Source organism: Dipodomys ordii, unplaced genomic scaffold, assembly GCF_000151885.1.
Source record: "Dipodomys ordii isolate 6190 unplaced genomic scaffold, Dord_2.0 Scaffold161, whole genome shotgun sequence".
In the NCBI taxonomy this organism is placed as follows: domain Eukaryota; kingdom Metazoa; phylum Chordata; class Mammalia; order Rodentia; family Heteromyidae; genus Dipodomys; species Dipodomys ordii.
In genome coordinates, this window is record NW_012267377.1 from 1,531,430 (window position 1) to 1,548,128 (window position 16,699).

Genomic DNA, 16,699 nt, shown 5'->3' on the forward strand with positions numbered 1-16,699 from the left:
AATAGAATGGAAGAAAGACAGCCTCTTCAGTAAATGGTGCTGGCAAAATTGGTTAACTACTTGTAGAAAACTAAAGCTAGATCTTTATATATCACACTGTGCCTTTATTTATCTAATTTTTTCAGGACAATTCCTATTTTTAATCTTTCTTACATCTCTACATATGAAATGCCTGTCTTAGTTATCCAGCCAGATAGCTATAATAGATGCTTCGTAATCCATTCCTCAGGCCTTTGCCCCTTCTAGAGAGCTTCACCAGCCATTCTTTGCAGCTCAAGTTTTTTCTAGCCACAACCTTCTATTTTCTACTTGTGTCTGCATCTGGACTGTTCTCACCATGGAAGGCAATTAAGTAGACTTAGATCTTCTAAATTTATCATATAAACTTAAGGACAATTTAGTGGGAAAGAATACATTGTATAGTGGTGAGCCAAACAGCAGGTATTTCCCTGTTCTCATTGAACAGGGAATGAAAGAGGATTTTATTCACTGAAATAAATATAAGATGGGGGCTGGGAAGGTGGCTCAGTGGTAGAGTGCTTGCCTTGCATGCATGAGGCCCTGGGTTTGATTCCTCAGCACCACATAAGCAAAAAAGAAAAAAACCAGAAGTGGCGCTGTGGCTCAAGTGGTAGAGCACTAGCCTTGAGCTGAAGAGCTGAGGGACAGCACTCAGGCCCAGAGTTCAGGCCCCACGACCAGATCCAAAAACAAAAAATAAAAAATAAATATAAGATTACTGGAAATGAGAATACACATGGTGGTAACCACTTCTGCATCAGGAGAGGAATCCTGGTGGAGGTCAGTTTTAGACTAAACTAAGAAGTCAGGCTACTTTGTCACTCATTCTTGGACTATTCACTGACACATGTCACCATCCTGAAAACTATGTGCTAACATCAAGCAGAAAATGACAACTGCTTTGAAGAAGTTTCTAGAGAATTCTGCCCTTCTGTCTTGGATCCTTCATCTTGCTCTGTCTGTTGAGATAGACAGCCTTAGTTACTAAACCCCTCAGGATATTTTGGTGATCTAGTGACTAGCATTGGACTTTCAGTAACTATTAGTCATTTCATTTGCTCCCAGTTCTAGATCTGGCTTATAGGTCCCCAAAAACTCTTCTCACCATGGAACATCATTAAAATAGATTTAGGTGATTCTAAATTTATAATATAAACTAAAAGCAATATAGTGGAAGCAGGGGCTTGGGATAGAATATATTGTACAATCCTGTATATGTTGGTAGTATTTAATCTGTCATTAGAATAGGATGTAATTAATTTCTTTTTATAAACCAATAATAAAGGAGTGAATCCTTTTCACATCTTAAACTTGTAGGATGTTCCAATCAATCTGTATCCATCATGAACTTGGACATCTTCTCTCTCTGTGTGCATGTGTATTTATATGTATGTTGTGTTTGAGATTCTGATGACCAAACCAAAGGTTGCACACATCCTAGGCAAATGCTCTACTAACACGATACCCCAGTGCAATTTCCTTAAATAAAATAAACGCTCATTTCATTAAATGATTGTTGAATTTAATATTAGGAATACCAGGTCACTTTGCTAATTGCTCACATTTTATTTAAGATGTTTTGTAATTGTAATGCAATTATTTTGAGATGATTCCTTATTCTTCATCTCTGTCATCTTAGAGAATTAGAGGTTAAAACAAACATCTTCCCTAAGGCCTACAGTCAGTATGAGTCAGTAATACTTTGATACATTTTCACCATTTAATAATAAATAAGGCAAGTTTCAAAAATGCCCAGGTTATTTCTTGCTGTAGGAGATAAGTCAGCTTTTTTGAACAAGTAGGCCTATGATATGGGGAATATAAATTCCACTTTCAGTTTAAATACAAGATGTCCAAAGCACAGGGACCACACCAACTAGCCTCTGACAGGGCTGATACCTTAGTCCACATATCTTTGTCTCCTACCCCATATTTTCAGCCCTGAGGACAGTTATCAGAAGTATACTTTTAAATGGAGCTGTTTCAAGCCCTGAGCATAGGAGGTTTATACCTGCAATCCTAGCTACTCAGAAGGCTAAGATTGAGGATTGTGCTTTAAAGGCAGCCTGGGCAGAAAAGTCCACAAAACTCATCTCCACTTAAGCAGCAAAAAGCCAGAAGTGGAGGTGTGGGCTCAAGAAGTAGAGGGACAGCCTTTAGGAAAAGCTAAGTGTGAGAGGCCTTGAGTTCAAGTCCCAGTATTGGTGGGTATTTGTGTGTGCACATGAACACACACATACATATGCAACAAATGTAGTCCCTTCAAAGTTAACTTTATCATTACCCTTGATACACCACCCTTGTAGGAATACCTAGACTTCCAAGCACTGTGACTAGGGTTTGTACAACAGTACTGGTGTTCTTGATGTATGTCAAATTTGATAGGAAAGTGCATGTCGACCCATTCAAAGTCACAGATCACTTTACAGAAAAAAGGATTTGGCTAAATTTATTTGGCAGCCATCTTCTAAAATACATTTATAAATCGAGTTGCCAAAAGCTTTTGTATTACTTTCCTTTACAGTATATGTTCCTAAAAATAATTTTTAAATCTTCCAAATGGTCAATCATTGCTTTTAGTTTCTTTTCAGTTTTTTTTTAAACGTTACTTACTAAGAACACACTTGCCAGATTTTACTTAATCACATTTTTATGGCCTAGTCATTAACCTGCTTTAAAAAAAGTAGCTGAGTGGAAACATTGACATAAGCCTCATTACACTGGCTCCAATGTACTGCTGTCATAAAGAATCCATCTTCTATATGTGTATATTTTCATAGGATACCATTGAAAAGGTAATGGAAAATTAATGCTGCAATGGAGAATTTGATTTCTGTGTATAAATTTTTTAAACACACCAACACAGTGTGTGTTTACAACATCAAGGGGTTTATTTGGAAGGAAGTTTTATCATCAGCTTTATAATACTTAAAACATATTTTACAACTGGCCATACATTATTTCTGCTTCTTACTTTAAAATTTTCCTCATTTCTTTGATAAAATATTTGTTATGTGTCTCTTTAGGCTGGGAACAGACTAGTCATAACCATTGTTAATGAGGATAGCATTAAAGTTTAGGATCTCTAAGGGGTCAATCTATCCTGTTCTCCCTTGTTAATTACCTTTTGAGCTTTAAAGTCTAAAACATGCTCGGAGCAGTTGGTTCTGAGTCAACCATTTGTTATTACTGCCATCATGGTCATCAGCCTCATCATCATCAACATTATCACCACCACCACCACCACCACATCATCATCATCATCATCATCATCATCATTATTGTTGGCTTTACTAGCTCGAGCAGACATTGGCCTGTAGAATTTTCATGAAGAAGAGAAGCCAGTTGTGGCAAACTGAAGCAATTGACATGGGACAGGAGTATTGGGATGTGTGTGTATGTATACATATATGTATATATATATATACATATATATATACAAACATCTATGTATATACAGATACATACAAACATATATACACATGCATATACATATACATAATACATATACATATGTATATACATGTATGTATGGAAAGAGAAGTGGAAGAATTTCAGTGTTGCCTTATCATTTGGATTACCAATTTATGGAAACTGAGCAGGATTGAACACTTTTTCTTCTAGATTTCAAAGTTCTACCAGATTTTAGGTGGTCTACAGTGGGGGTTTGTGAGCATGGGTAATTTTTACTATGTTAACTGGACAAGTTACCTAACTTTTGCATGCTTCAGCCTTTATTCTTACACAGATTTCATTGAAACCTGCCAATAGTGCTTAAAAAATTCTTGTCTATAGTAAGGGTTCCATAACTTTTATTACTATTATTTTTGAAATATTGAGTAGATTTATTTTATGTTATTTCAGGGCAGAATGGAAGACAAAGTTTAGCTGGTTTTGGTTCTTGTTCTGTTTGAGTTTCTTATTTATTTAGTTATATCTTTAGGAAGTTCTACAAAGGAGGTACCACTTAACAAAGCAGTATATGAAAATAATGAATCTTGATCAATATCACCCCTTTCAGCATTCTTCCCCATCCCTCTCCCCCTGCCTCCCCTCAGTCTTCTTAATTTTGTAGGATATACATTGATTTGTTTTTAAACATTCAATTCTTGACTGTATTCTTCCCCTCTTTTCCACTTCATCGGCCCGGATTTCTTATTAAATGGATATTTATCTAAGTTGATATACTCTCTGAGGGGCAATTTTTCTTACTGGTTAAGTGAGACAATTACACACAGTTTGCACTATTTTGGAGAATTAGATTATATATGTAAATTACCAAGCATGCAATCAGACCCAATGGTAGGTACTCAATGAATAGAAGCTACTATAATTCTTCCTTTCTTTCTTTTTATTAAAAAAAGCTCAGCAATAAAGAGATTGTGTGCCCAGGAACCCTAGGTTTTTACAAAATAGCATTACTTTATAAAACAACATAAAGAAAAAAGCCAGTGTTCTCAGAGACTCATGTAGTTGAACATTACCTTTCAGCCAAAAGAAATATATTACAGGTTAAGTGGCTGTAAATGCTATGTTCTATTTATATATGATGGAGGTGTTGTGCACTGTGGAGCCACATTTTAAATATCATGTGTGAGGGCTTTCTTGTTTCTTACCTTGTAAAATGTCCTCATTTTAAATGTCTCTAAGTATGTGTAAACATGTATAAAATAACCTGAAACTCTCATAATAAAATATGAAAGTTCATCTAGACTAGACCACTTTCTTTTCTTTTTCACAGTTTTATTACAATCCTCCTATCAAGATTTCATGTTTGATCTTAAAATCATGGAATTTTATAGTTGGGAGGGACTAGTCTAACACCCAAAATTTATACATGAGGAAACTGTGACTTGACAGGTTTAAGTGAGTTGCCAAAGGCCATATGGTAAGTTAGTGGCAGAGTCTTGGTCTCTTGTCTCCAAGTCCAAAACATTTATGGACAAAGCAAAACTAGATCCAGGCAAGAGTGACACCTTCGTAGCTTAGGAAAGGTGACCTTGGGACTTACAAAGTGACTCTTAGCACAAGCTGGAATTAGAAATTAGTAGGGGCTAGTGCTGGGGATCCTTGTAAACTTATCCAGATGGGGCCAAATGATCACAGGTATCTCGATCACAGGTGTATTTAGATAATGGTTATCCAAGGATGTCAGTCTGAATCAGAAACATGAGCTGCAAATAGGTTTCAAGATTTAGGGAGATTTAGAGTCAGCAAAGCAATGGATCCAGCAAGGCTCTGTTAACAAATACTTGAGGGAAAAGTTGTTTATCTTCTGTTGTATGTTTCTTGAATATAGCAAGCTTATACATATACTATGTATGCTGATAATCCAATGAAGTAATTCATGGATGCAATGAATTAGGCTTGCTAGGCTGATGCTAAATCATTTGAGCCATACCTTCAGCTTTGTTTGTTGCTGGTGGACTTTCTTGCCCAGGTTGGCTTCAACCCATAATCCTCAGATCTTAGCATTCCAAAGAGCTAGGGTTACAAGCATGAGCCACCAGTGCTGAGCTCCTTTGCATACTGTTAATTTCTTCTTTTTGATAAATTGGATTAACTTTCAAAGTTCTGTTTCAGAAAGCAACTCTCCTTCAGCTGTCTCTTTGAATCTTTAAATTCTTATTCTGTTTACAGATTGTTATCTGGTTGTTTAAAAATATTGTGGTATTTTTATGAGTAATAATTTTTCTTGCAGGCTCAGAATTACCTTATAGTTTAAAAAGTATGATCTTTACTTAGAAGCGTTATTACTTGATGTTCTAGTGATTTTAATTCTACTCTGTATGTAGGTATGTGTGTTTATTTATTTATTTATTTTTGGTGCAGGTCCTGGGGCTTAAACTCAGGACCTGGGCACTCTTCCTGGGCTTTTTTGCTCAAGCATTCTACCATTTGAGCCACAGCACTACTTCTTTTTTTAAATATTCTTTTATTGTAAAAATACTATACAGAGGGGTTATAGTTTCATGAGTAATGTAATGAGTCCATTTCCTATTGAGCATTGTTACCTCCTCCTTTGTTTTTCCCCTACCCTCCCTTCCTTCCCCAGCTCCCCAGCTCCTCCCCCCAAAAGTTATAAAGTTTGTTTTCAGCATAGTGTCTTGTATATCTCATTGTTACAATGGGTCAACCTGTATCCTTATTTCAGCATTTTGTTATTTCCTTTCCCCTCCCCAAATTAGAAAAATATATATACAAGATGCAGGGCACCGACATCAATTACAGTGAAAACAGGGGTTATACCATGGGGGAAGAACATACAAAAGACACAGAAAAAATCACATAGTAATTTTAAATGCATTAAAAATAGCAAGAAAGAAAAAAACCAGTCCATAGCTCTACTTCTGACCCTGGTTGACTTCAAACTGTGACCCTCAGATCTAAGCCTTGTATCTAAGATTATAGGCACAAACTAATGGATCCCAGCTCTGTTCTGTATTTTTTGTGTCTACTCATCTTTATGGTAGAAAGGGCTTGTTTTTTCCAAATAGGACTTGTTTGTACATGGTATTCCAAACCAGTACAAAGTGGTAATTAATTTTTGGTTCATAAAAGTAGGACTCTTTGAGGAGAGGCCATGATTGGGATCATTCAAGGGACTGGTACCCACTTCCTGTGAGTGAAATTTTCTCCTTTACATACCCATTCAGAAGATAGCCCTTATGTGTTTCAGTTTTCTGAGTACATTGCTCAGGCCATTTTCTACCTCTTTGCAAGTCCTGGTTCATATTGTAGTTAGTGAGTTGGGTTTTGACTACTGACTAGGAGGAAAGTAGTAAGAAAAGTTGTATGTGTGTGTGTGTGTGTGGTCAGTGTCACTTGTAGACTTCATATAGAAGTCATGGTTGAGTTTCTAGGAGTCAGTCAGGTCATAGCTGAAGGTCAAAGAGCATAAAGAGAAGTTGAGTGTGAAGAAAAGCTCAGGAAGGAAAAGGAAGGAAAAACTGGACTTGGAAGAAAATGAGATTGAAAGAAAAAAGGTGAGAGTAGTGACTAGAGGAAAGGAGTCTGAGATGGGAAAGGATTTTGAGCAAACAAAAATTGTATGTGGTTAAAATGCCAGAATAGTGTTGATGAAGAGTTGGGTTAGAAATTAAATTACCAAAAGGAAACAAAAAAAAAAACAAGTTTGGGAGATAGGGATGAATGATAAAGGGATGCTATACATCACTCATAAACTGACATGTTGAATGGTAAACCCTTTGTACAACCACTTAAAGTTAATAAAAACAAAAATCAAGCAAGAAAGAAACAAATGATAGGGAAATACAAGTAGAGAGGAACTTCTGTTTGAGAAGCAAAACAATTTATATGTAGTCAAATAATTAAAAATGAATTTTTCTTTATGCTGTTAAGATCAAACCCAAGGACTCATGCAAACACTGTCACCAAGCTACTTTTTCCAGCCCTACAGTTTTAATTAGCAACATATGAAAAGAAGTTTCTGAAGACCATAAAATATTAGGTTCTTGAAAATGTCATACTTTTCTCATAACATCTGATTAGCAAGATTTCATGGTCTTTTTTTTTTAAAACCACCCTATCTGAATAATTAGCTATCATATACTTAAAAACAAATGAAGCTATTTGTATGAATTAATGAAAAAGAAGTCATAGCCTTTTTTTTGGCATTTATTCAAAGCCTTTCCTTAAAGACTTGTATACAATTGCAAGCATAGTTATCCTTTTGAAGTGATATTAAATCAAATTTTGAATAAATCAGGTCAATTGTATAACTAACTCTGGTGAAAAAAAATCACACAGTATATATTCCTCTGGCTGTCCTTGTTCCTGTGTAGGTCTGACAGGCTACCTAGCATTTCAGATCATTTTGTGATGTGCTCTTCTGAGAGAAATTAATTGGTATACTTTCATAAAAGTTTAATGATTGAAATAATTTGAGAAATATCTTTTGTTAAAATTGTAGGCCACTTTTGGAGAGTACTAAATTCACCAGCAAGTCAAGTGTTTTGGAAATCATAGTTTAAAGAAAGGCTGTTCATGTTGCATTTCTCAAACTTATTTAAGAAACAATGTGTGCGTATATGTGTGTGTGTGTTTGATTATAGAAAAGGAGAGAAGAGGAGAGGAAAGGAGAGAGGGAGAAAAAGTGAGGGGAGAAAAAGAAGGGAGAGTAGAAAGGGAGAGAGGAAACAGGGTGCGAAGGAGAGAGGAGAGCAGAGAAAGAGAGAGATAAAAGGGCCTGTGCCGTCGTACCTTGTTTCATCTTGTTTTTCTCGTGATTATTTCATAGACTAGAAATGGTTGAGGTATACTTTGCGACCTTAATTCCTGAGCAATTGAGCACTTTGTGTAAGTCTGCCTTTTTTGTCTGCCTTTTTAAAAAAATTTAACTGATCTTTCCTTTGGCAGATTCAGATTAAACCCAGTTATCAGATTCATAGAAATCATGTTCAACTCTGATCTTTTTTTTTTTTTTGGTTGGTCATGGGACCTGAACTTTGGGCCTGCGTGCTGTCCCTCAACTCTTCAGCTCAGAGTGAGCTCTCTACCACTTGAGCTACAGAATCCATTAGTCATATAGTCGAAGTATTCTGGTTGCAACACAGATCTTTCTTAACTGTACAGTAGCTGTACATTCTTTCAGTAACTAACTTCAAGTCGCAAGCATGTGAATTGGCCTGAGTTAGGTTCCCAGGTCTGTTCATCCAAGACAAAGAATGAACTCTTTAAAGAGAGTCCAGGGCTGGGAAGGTGGCTAAGTTGTAGAGTGCTTGCCTAGCATGCACAAAGCCCTGAGTTCGATGCTTCAGTACCACATAATCAGAAAAGGCCAGAAGTGGCGCTGTGGCTCAAATTGGTAGAGTGTGAGCCTTGAGCCAAAGAAGCTCACCAGGACAGTGCACAGACCCTGAGTTCAAGCCCCAGAACTGGCAAAAAAAATAAATGAATAAAAGAAGTTCAGTAAGGATACCCTTGACTTGCTCCCAGGTCCTGAGTAAGGGCTGTAATCCTGTTAAAGAGAAACTTGAAAGAGATGAGATCAGGCAAAAGGCTGACAAGGTGGCAGGACTGGTTAAAATGAATGACACAGGAAAACACACCCTGGACACAAGCCAGAAAAGTTTCATTTGGAGTCCATAACCAGTCAGAAGCTAGGGCTGGATTGGCATGGTTAAAGGCTTGGTGAGAGGCCTTGATCATTTCTGGTAAATAGCAGGTAATGAAGGCAAGAAGGTAAATTCCTGTCCAGTTAGAAGGTAGATAGGTATGGACATTAGATGGGCACTAATTAATTGGATGGACATTAACTATTTTCTTTTGATCTCCCAGCTCTAATTAATTTTAAAAGGGCAACTCCGTTTTGCATGTGGCACCATCACCTCTTACTCCAGGACTACCTTTTGTCCTGGGAGTCTAGGTGCTCGGTGCTGGGATGGCTTTTCTCAGTTGGCATCTCTTTGGTTAGTCAGAGGGTTTGAACTCAAAGCCTGGGCACTGTCCTTGAGCACTTCTGCTTAAGGCTAGTATCTCTTATACTGCCCTGCTCTGCCCAGTGCAGACCTGGGCCCTGAAGACCCCAGCTTCAGTGACTCCTCGATGCCCCCATGTCAGCAGGAAGTAGCCAGAAAGACAACCACCGACCCCTTTCCCCTGTCTCCCTTTGGCCCAACTTTTTTATGTATCCAAAAGTCCCTATATGAAGGATCTGCCTCTCCTCTCTAGGCTCACTGTTTTTATGTATCTAAAGATGGTATATGATTGAGCTCTGCCTTATTCCCCAGGGTTAAGCAAAGCACCATTTGTGTGCTCACATGCTTGTCTGCAGGCAGGTCATTCCGACTTTGGCCCCCAGAAGATAAGAGCCCCCACACCCGGCTTCCACTGTGGGCTTGGTCAAGGACATCGCCCTTGGTCCCAAGGAGACCATAGCCCATTTTTTTAATCCTTTACTTTCTTCTTAAGCCCTATATAAGCCCACTCCAAAATCCAGTCCCTCCTACAACCTCCAAACCTGTGGAAAGTTCTGTGTCCCTCACTATTCCTTAATAAACAATCCTCACCTGTTGAAAAAAAAAAGAAAAAGTCCAGACCTAAGATGGGTGGTCTTCTCAAGATCCTGCCAGATGCTTGCAGCCAGGTACTTTTTGCCTCAATTTCCTTAGTAATGTTAGTAAATCTTTCTGAATGAGCCTTCCTTAAGCTTCCTATTGCTTGTTTTAGACCTTAGTTATTCTGTAAGAACTACATTTACCTGCTCCCTTGGAAGAGTCAGTGGACCTCTCATAAGTACTCACCCTCTATGAGTGAGTGAGCAGCACCATACTGCTCATGCTCTGCCAAGTCCTCGGGTCTTTTCACCATCTGTATGCCTTAGATTCCAGGCCCCTCCACAGGAATTCATTCTGTATTATGGACTGAAAAATGCACATTACGTACACTGCCTTTGAAATCAATGCTTGGTAAAGGCCATCTGAAATGTTTTCTAGAAAAGGTATCAGGACTCTATGATTCAAGTTTAAACTTTGAAAAAGATAAGGGAAACAAGAAGTGTATACTTAGAAAGAGTCACTGTTTCAACCACAGGGCCCCTGGAAGTTCCTCCTGTCTGTAACCGCAAAGGAAAGATTATTTATTCCTTGTCTTTGACTTACACCCTTAAGCTGGGCTGATCTTCCAGGAGGAGGTTTGTGGGAATTGGTTCTCATGCTTTGCTGTCCTCAGTGGATCCTCATCTTCAGTCACCAATACTTCCTCCTCTGCTCTATTTTATGCTTCCCAGTGTTCTGCCCAGATCTCTGTATTGTGTCTAATACTCCTTAAATTGCCCAGGTTGCATTCACATGTGGGAACTATTGATCTCTTCTTATTTCCCAGATATTATTCTAGATACTGGTATACCTATAGTTGGTCCATAGCTGGGACTCAAAGTGGCCCTTCTGTTCTATCTGGATTCCTCCATTCCCAGAAATCACTATTCTTGTTTCATGTGTCTTTTCTTAAAGGATTGGGCTTCTGCAAATGCTTCTTTTCTGAGGTTTTTTTTTTTTTTTTTTTTAAAAAAACTCCATCTTTTACCTTGCAATCTCAATTCCTTTTATGTTAATTTGGAGCCAAGTTTCTGAGCCCCTCATGTCCAGGAATACAGCGGCTTCTGGATGTACATCTAAGGGGCCAACTACCCATTGTAAGACTTCCAAGAATTAGTCTATCAGTTTCTCATTCATTCCCATCCATTATCCCCAGACATTTTCTCACTAACTGCTTTCCCAAACCACACTAATTCACATTTTCAGATTTTCCATACTCTAGACTGAAATTCTGCTGAGAGCTGTGGCTCTTCAGACTCAGTGTGCAGCTCTAATGCCAGGGCTTTTTTTTTCTTTTCTTACTGTGTGTGCCCCATGCTTTGCTACTAATCAATCTGGAGACATGATTGATGAAATTAAAATCTGCTTGTAAAAGGTTACTGGTGACCCATTCTACAAACTATTCTGGAATATTCCTTACCTATAGTTAATGTGTTTTTCCAGTTGGACTCTTTGCTCACATGTGGTGTGGCAGCTTGGCAACAGTTCTTCTCTATACATGTGTGTCACTACTCTAAATGTAGGATTATTGTCAGAAATTACATTTTCAACTGTGGTGCATAGCTGGATGGACCTTTAATTGCTGTAACTTGTTTGAGATAGAGCAAAGAATATTTAAAGAACATTTGGGAATTTTTACTTTGGAGGGTTTCTGAAAAATCAGTGTGGATTCTGTTCTAGTACTTTTTAGGGGCTAATTTGATTAAAGACTAGGTGCCTTGGGGAAGCGATCCCAAACAATCTGGCTTAAGGTAGATTGTGGTCCAGTCAGTTGAAGATCCTCAAAGCCTGTTTCTAGCATATACTTCTCAGGAAGAAGAACTCTGTGTGCTATTTTACACTGTGTCCAAATAACTGATGATGACCTTCCTGAATAATAATATAAGAAAAATAATATTCATTAACAAATTGTAAAGAATTCAAATAGTTGAAGACATGTTCTTGTTTTCCTCCTTGCCATATCTCTTCATCCAATGCCAGAAACCAAGTAGTTGAAAATCCTATTATATCTGATTTGAAGTTAATTTTAATTGGCTTGAAGAATCTCAAAAGTATCTCAGGACAGTCAAATTTCCTATAGAATTAGAAAATCTCAGCCTGCATTTGGGGTAGGAAGTCGGTATGTAATATTGCTTTCAAGGCTACTATAGAATATTGTAATACAGGACCAGGATTTCCATTCAGAAATGAGTTTTTAAAAATGGGTTATCCTATGTAAAAAATATGAAGACAAAGCCATATTGGTAGTAGTGGGCCTGGAGCCTGCTGGGCTCATCTACCACTTGATGTGTTGCCTCATCCCAATTGGTAGCACTGTTGTTGACTGGCAACTCTGCCATCCTTCCTTGCCATCTGGCTCAGCCCCTTCAGCACCAGAAGGTGCAATGAACTGTTAATGGTGGGAAAGAAGTGCTCTATATTGTCATGATGTACCAGTACAAGCCCAGAAGTAAACTGCTTCACATGCCAGCAAACATTCTCAGGGCAGTGAATTCAGCTCTGTGAAATATGTTTTTTCCAGGAGGTGATGCAGTCCTTTAGCCCTACCTTTTGTAAAAGAAAATCTTGTTACAAAATAACTAGCTCCAGGAAGACTTAGAAATCATGTTATTGTTTTAGAAAAAGACTTACCCATTGTATATAGTTAATTTATGTCAGAGAAGTTACTAGATGCAATGGTATGGGAGCTTATGAATGTCTAATTATACATTTATAATTAGGAATGGCTAGTTATACATTTTTCCCTTTTACCATTTGATTATCTGATATATTGTTTGGCTCTGGGGGCATCCAGAAGTCCTTTACTTCTTTTATTAGCTTAATAATTTAGACCTCACTAACCCAGGGCAACAAGTTAGTAGCTCAGGAAGCTAAGTCTCTGGAAAGTATCAAAAATGTCCAAGAACATTGTCAAGTCTATATCAACTTTCCTTTTTCCTTGCCTTCACCTCTTCTCAGCATTCTCTAAGATGCCAGGGTCTTGTATCTACCCTGGTGCTTAGGTATTGTCACATTTTACTTTTTTTTTGTCAGTCATGGGGCTTGAACACTGGGCCTGCGCACTGTCCCTGAGCTTTTCAGCTTAAGGCTAGTGCTCTACCACTTCTGGTTTTCTGGTGGTTTATTGGAGATAAGAATCTCTTGGACTTTCCTGTCTGGGCTGATTTGAACCTCAATCCTTAGATCTCAGCCTTCTGAGTAGTTAGGACTACAGGCATGAGCCACCCGCGCCTGACTTCATATTTTACTTCTGAAACTGCTTTACCCAGGGTAACTAAACTCTGAACTCTCACACTCTTTTGCTTCACATAACTTCTACTATGCTCATGAAGTTTGTGAGTCTTGTTGAAATAGCCAGTTCCTTGCTTGAATAACATTAATCAAGGAGGTCTTACAACTTCAGTGGGGGGGGGGAAGAAGGTGGGGGAGGGAAGGGATAGTGGGAGAACAACAAGGGAGGGGGTAACAATGCTCGACAAGAAATGTACTCATTGCCTTACTCATGTAACTGTAACCCCTCTGTACAGCATCTGTACAAGAAAATAAAATAAAAGAAGAAGGTCTTAGAAAACCTTCTTCTCCAGAAAAGTATGCTGGGAGTTTCTGTTTGGTGTTCTCACCAGTGAATCTTGTCACTGTTGAATAATGACATTTCATGGTGAGAAAGCTTTCTTTCCCCAAGTAGAATAAAATCTTGTCTGTAGGCTTTGTCTTTGATCTTACCCTTGTAGTTTGATCTGCCTATTATTTCCTACAGAAGCCATAGCTTCTTCTTTCCTGAGGCTGGGATTCCTTCCAACAAGAACACCCAGCCATGAGTGTTTACAGCTCCACTACAGGCTTTTTGTTGGAGCTGTCCCTTCAAGGGAAGGTCTGTTTGTGATGGGTGTGTGTGGCATCTTGTCACTTACCTTGCCTGAGGTGGAAAATGAGGCACCATAGAGAGCGAAGAGTCTGTAGATTTGGTGAGGGCCAGGATATCAGGACATGAGAGACTATAGTACACTAGGAGTTCCTTTCATGTGGGACCAAGGATTTGATAATTTTATAGTGTTGATGCTTAGTTTCTTTCACATAGCACATCACACTGAGGTGCTCTGGTCATAGCCTGAGCCTGATTTGCTTCTATGATCACTATGTGAAGCCTTTGAATTCTGACCACTACTGCATCCTGTTCTTCTGCCCTGTGTTTAGCTTCTCCCATCAAGACCTCATTGATTCCATCAGATGCCTTCCTGTACTGTTCCTTTGCTCTGTTCATACTGTTACCTCTCTTTACCACCTTCATCTTCAGACACATAGACCCTGGCTTGTTGCTTAATGATATTCTGGCTAGGTTTCTAATTTCCCTGCACCTGTATCTTTTTTTCTTCCCAACTTATCTGACAAAAATCTAAGCCCACTGAGTACAAGAGTACATTGAATCTATGGCTGGGTAGTAGAGAGGTGGTGGAGAAAATCTCTCATCTGGGCTCTTTGGCTTGTCAGCCTTCTGACTGAGTTTCTCTGGCCGTTGGCCTGCCTACCATGCTCTTCAGTGATCCATCAGAACTCTTCATCCTGACAGTCTCATCTCTCCATAGCTCTACCCTCAGTTGATGACCTTTCTTCTTATTTAAGAAGGATGTGGAAGCATTTGGTGGAACTGTGCCCCCAACCCCTGGGGACCTCTCTGAAACTGTGAGTGTGCTGGGCTGGAGGTCTTGGCTTTGTCCCCTGCTTTACAACTGGATTTTTCAGATAGAGGGCTGTATGAGGCTTCTCCTCTCCTTCAATGCTTTTTATAGGCCATTGTCTACTCCAAACTGGGATCTGTTGGCATGGTGACAGCGGTGCAGCTTTTGCTGAGGTCATGGAAGACCAATGTGGAGGCTCTTTCAGTCCCCACCTAAGCTCCAGCTACTTCTCTCTTTCCTGGCCCCAGATTTCTCCCTGTGCTTCCTTTCCCCCCTTGCTCTATGTGTTTTTTTTCTTTGTTTTGTAGATAATTTCACCTATGCAATACCCTCAGTACAGACTAGAAGCAAATGCCTGCAAGGTTTTACCTGTAATTCAGACTTCCATCTGGCTCATAATTATGTGAAAGAGATTTCTACTGGACTATCTTGAAAGCCTCTCAGAAAGCCACATGTCATCTGAAGCATTTTCTTCTCCTTTACCCTTCCACCCTCAATGACCATAGTCAGTGCATTACAACTCCAGTAGGTCGACCATTTAACATATTTATTGAATCTATATAGCAATATAGACCTTAAGATACTAATGAGCTGATATTGAATTAATAACTTTGCTTTAGAACAAGCTTCTTATACACTGATATGAAAGTATTTTTTGTGGTCTTGTTAACATATAAACACATATTTACTTTTGGATTTTCCTTTTTAGGCCTTTAAAACCAAGGATGGCTATCTTGTAGTTGGAGCAGGAAATAACCAACAGTTTGCCACAGTGTGCAAGGTAATATACAAACATTGGATATAAGGGTGATAAGTACAACAGTTCACTTACTATTACATGTCAGCATGTAAAAGTAGACCATTTTTGTATTTATAAATGGGGAAACAAATGGTAAAAGACTGGGACTAAATTAGCATTCTACTTTTTAAAATGTAGGACCTATTTATATTGTGAATTGATGTATCACAATCGCTTAAGTTGCCTGGCTTTGATCTATCTACTAGTTAAATAAAGGGGGAGAGCCAGGAAATGAATTTTAAAGGATTTTTTAAATACTAAGGGTCTTCTTCTTTTCTTCTCACTTCCCTCTTTTCTTTTCTTGTTCCTCCATATGAGGTTTGTTTAGGACTAAATTTATATGAATCCTAAATTTATCTTATTTGCCACTAGAAAATCTAAAACTTATTTATTTTCAAATTAACCTGGTTAATGAATATCTTTCTGCAAAACTTCATGTTCAAGGATTTTAGACATCATTTGAATTTTTCTCTTCAACAAAGCCTTTATTTATTTGTTTGTTTGTTTACTTATGTTGGTACTGGGGTTTGAACTCAAGGCCTCATACTCTCACTTGTTATTCTCACCAAAGCCTGGTGCTCTACCACTTGAGCCACAGCTCTACTTCTGGTTCTGGTTCACAGCTCTGGCTCTTTGCTGGTTAATTGGAGGTAAGAGTCTCATGGACTTTCTGTTGTGGATGGCTTTGAACTTTAACCATCAGTTCTTAGCCTCCTGAGTCACTAGGATTACAAGTGTGAGCTACCAGTGCCCAGTGCAATGAAGTCTTTAAAAACATTCTTGAAATAATTTTTTTTTGCCAGTGCTGGGCTTTGAACTCAGGGGCCAGGGCACTGTCCCTGAGCTAGTACTCTACCACTTGAGCCACAGCACCATTTCTGGCTTTTTCTGTTTATGTGGTACTGAGGAATCCAACTCAGGGCTTCATACATACTAGGCAAGCACTGTACCTCTAAATCACATTCCCAGCCCCTTTGAAATCATTTGAAAAATATGTTAGGGATATTCTAAAAATTTAGTATTGTCTAAAAAAGTTTCTAATAAATGTTTTAATTCATGTAGACTTCCAAGTTTAAATGTTTTTATTTAAGACATTAGGTATCAGTCTATTTTTCTGGCTTTAATTCTGGAAATATAACCTAGAT

The 16,699-nt window shown here is 38.4% G+C and overlaps 1 protein-coding gene across 1 annotated transcript in view; it reads left to right on the plus strand.

Moving 5' to 3' along the window:
• Sugct (succinyl-CoA:glutarate-CoA transferase) overlaps positions 1–16,699 on the plus strand; it is a 637,858-nt gene that overhangs the window by 221,928 nt on the left and 399,231 nt on the right. The window contains exon 9 of the mRNA XM_013033004.1: positions 15,465–15,536. Within this exon, the coding sequence (XP_012888458.1) occupies positions 15,465–15,536 (72 nt within the window). The remainder of the gene's footprint in view (positions 1–15,464; positions 15,537–16,699) is intronic.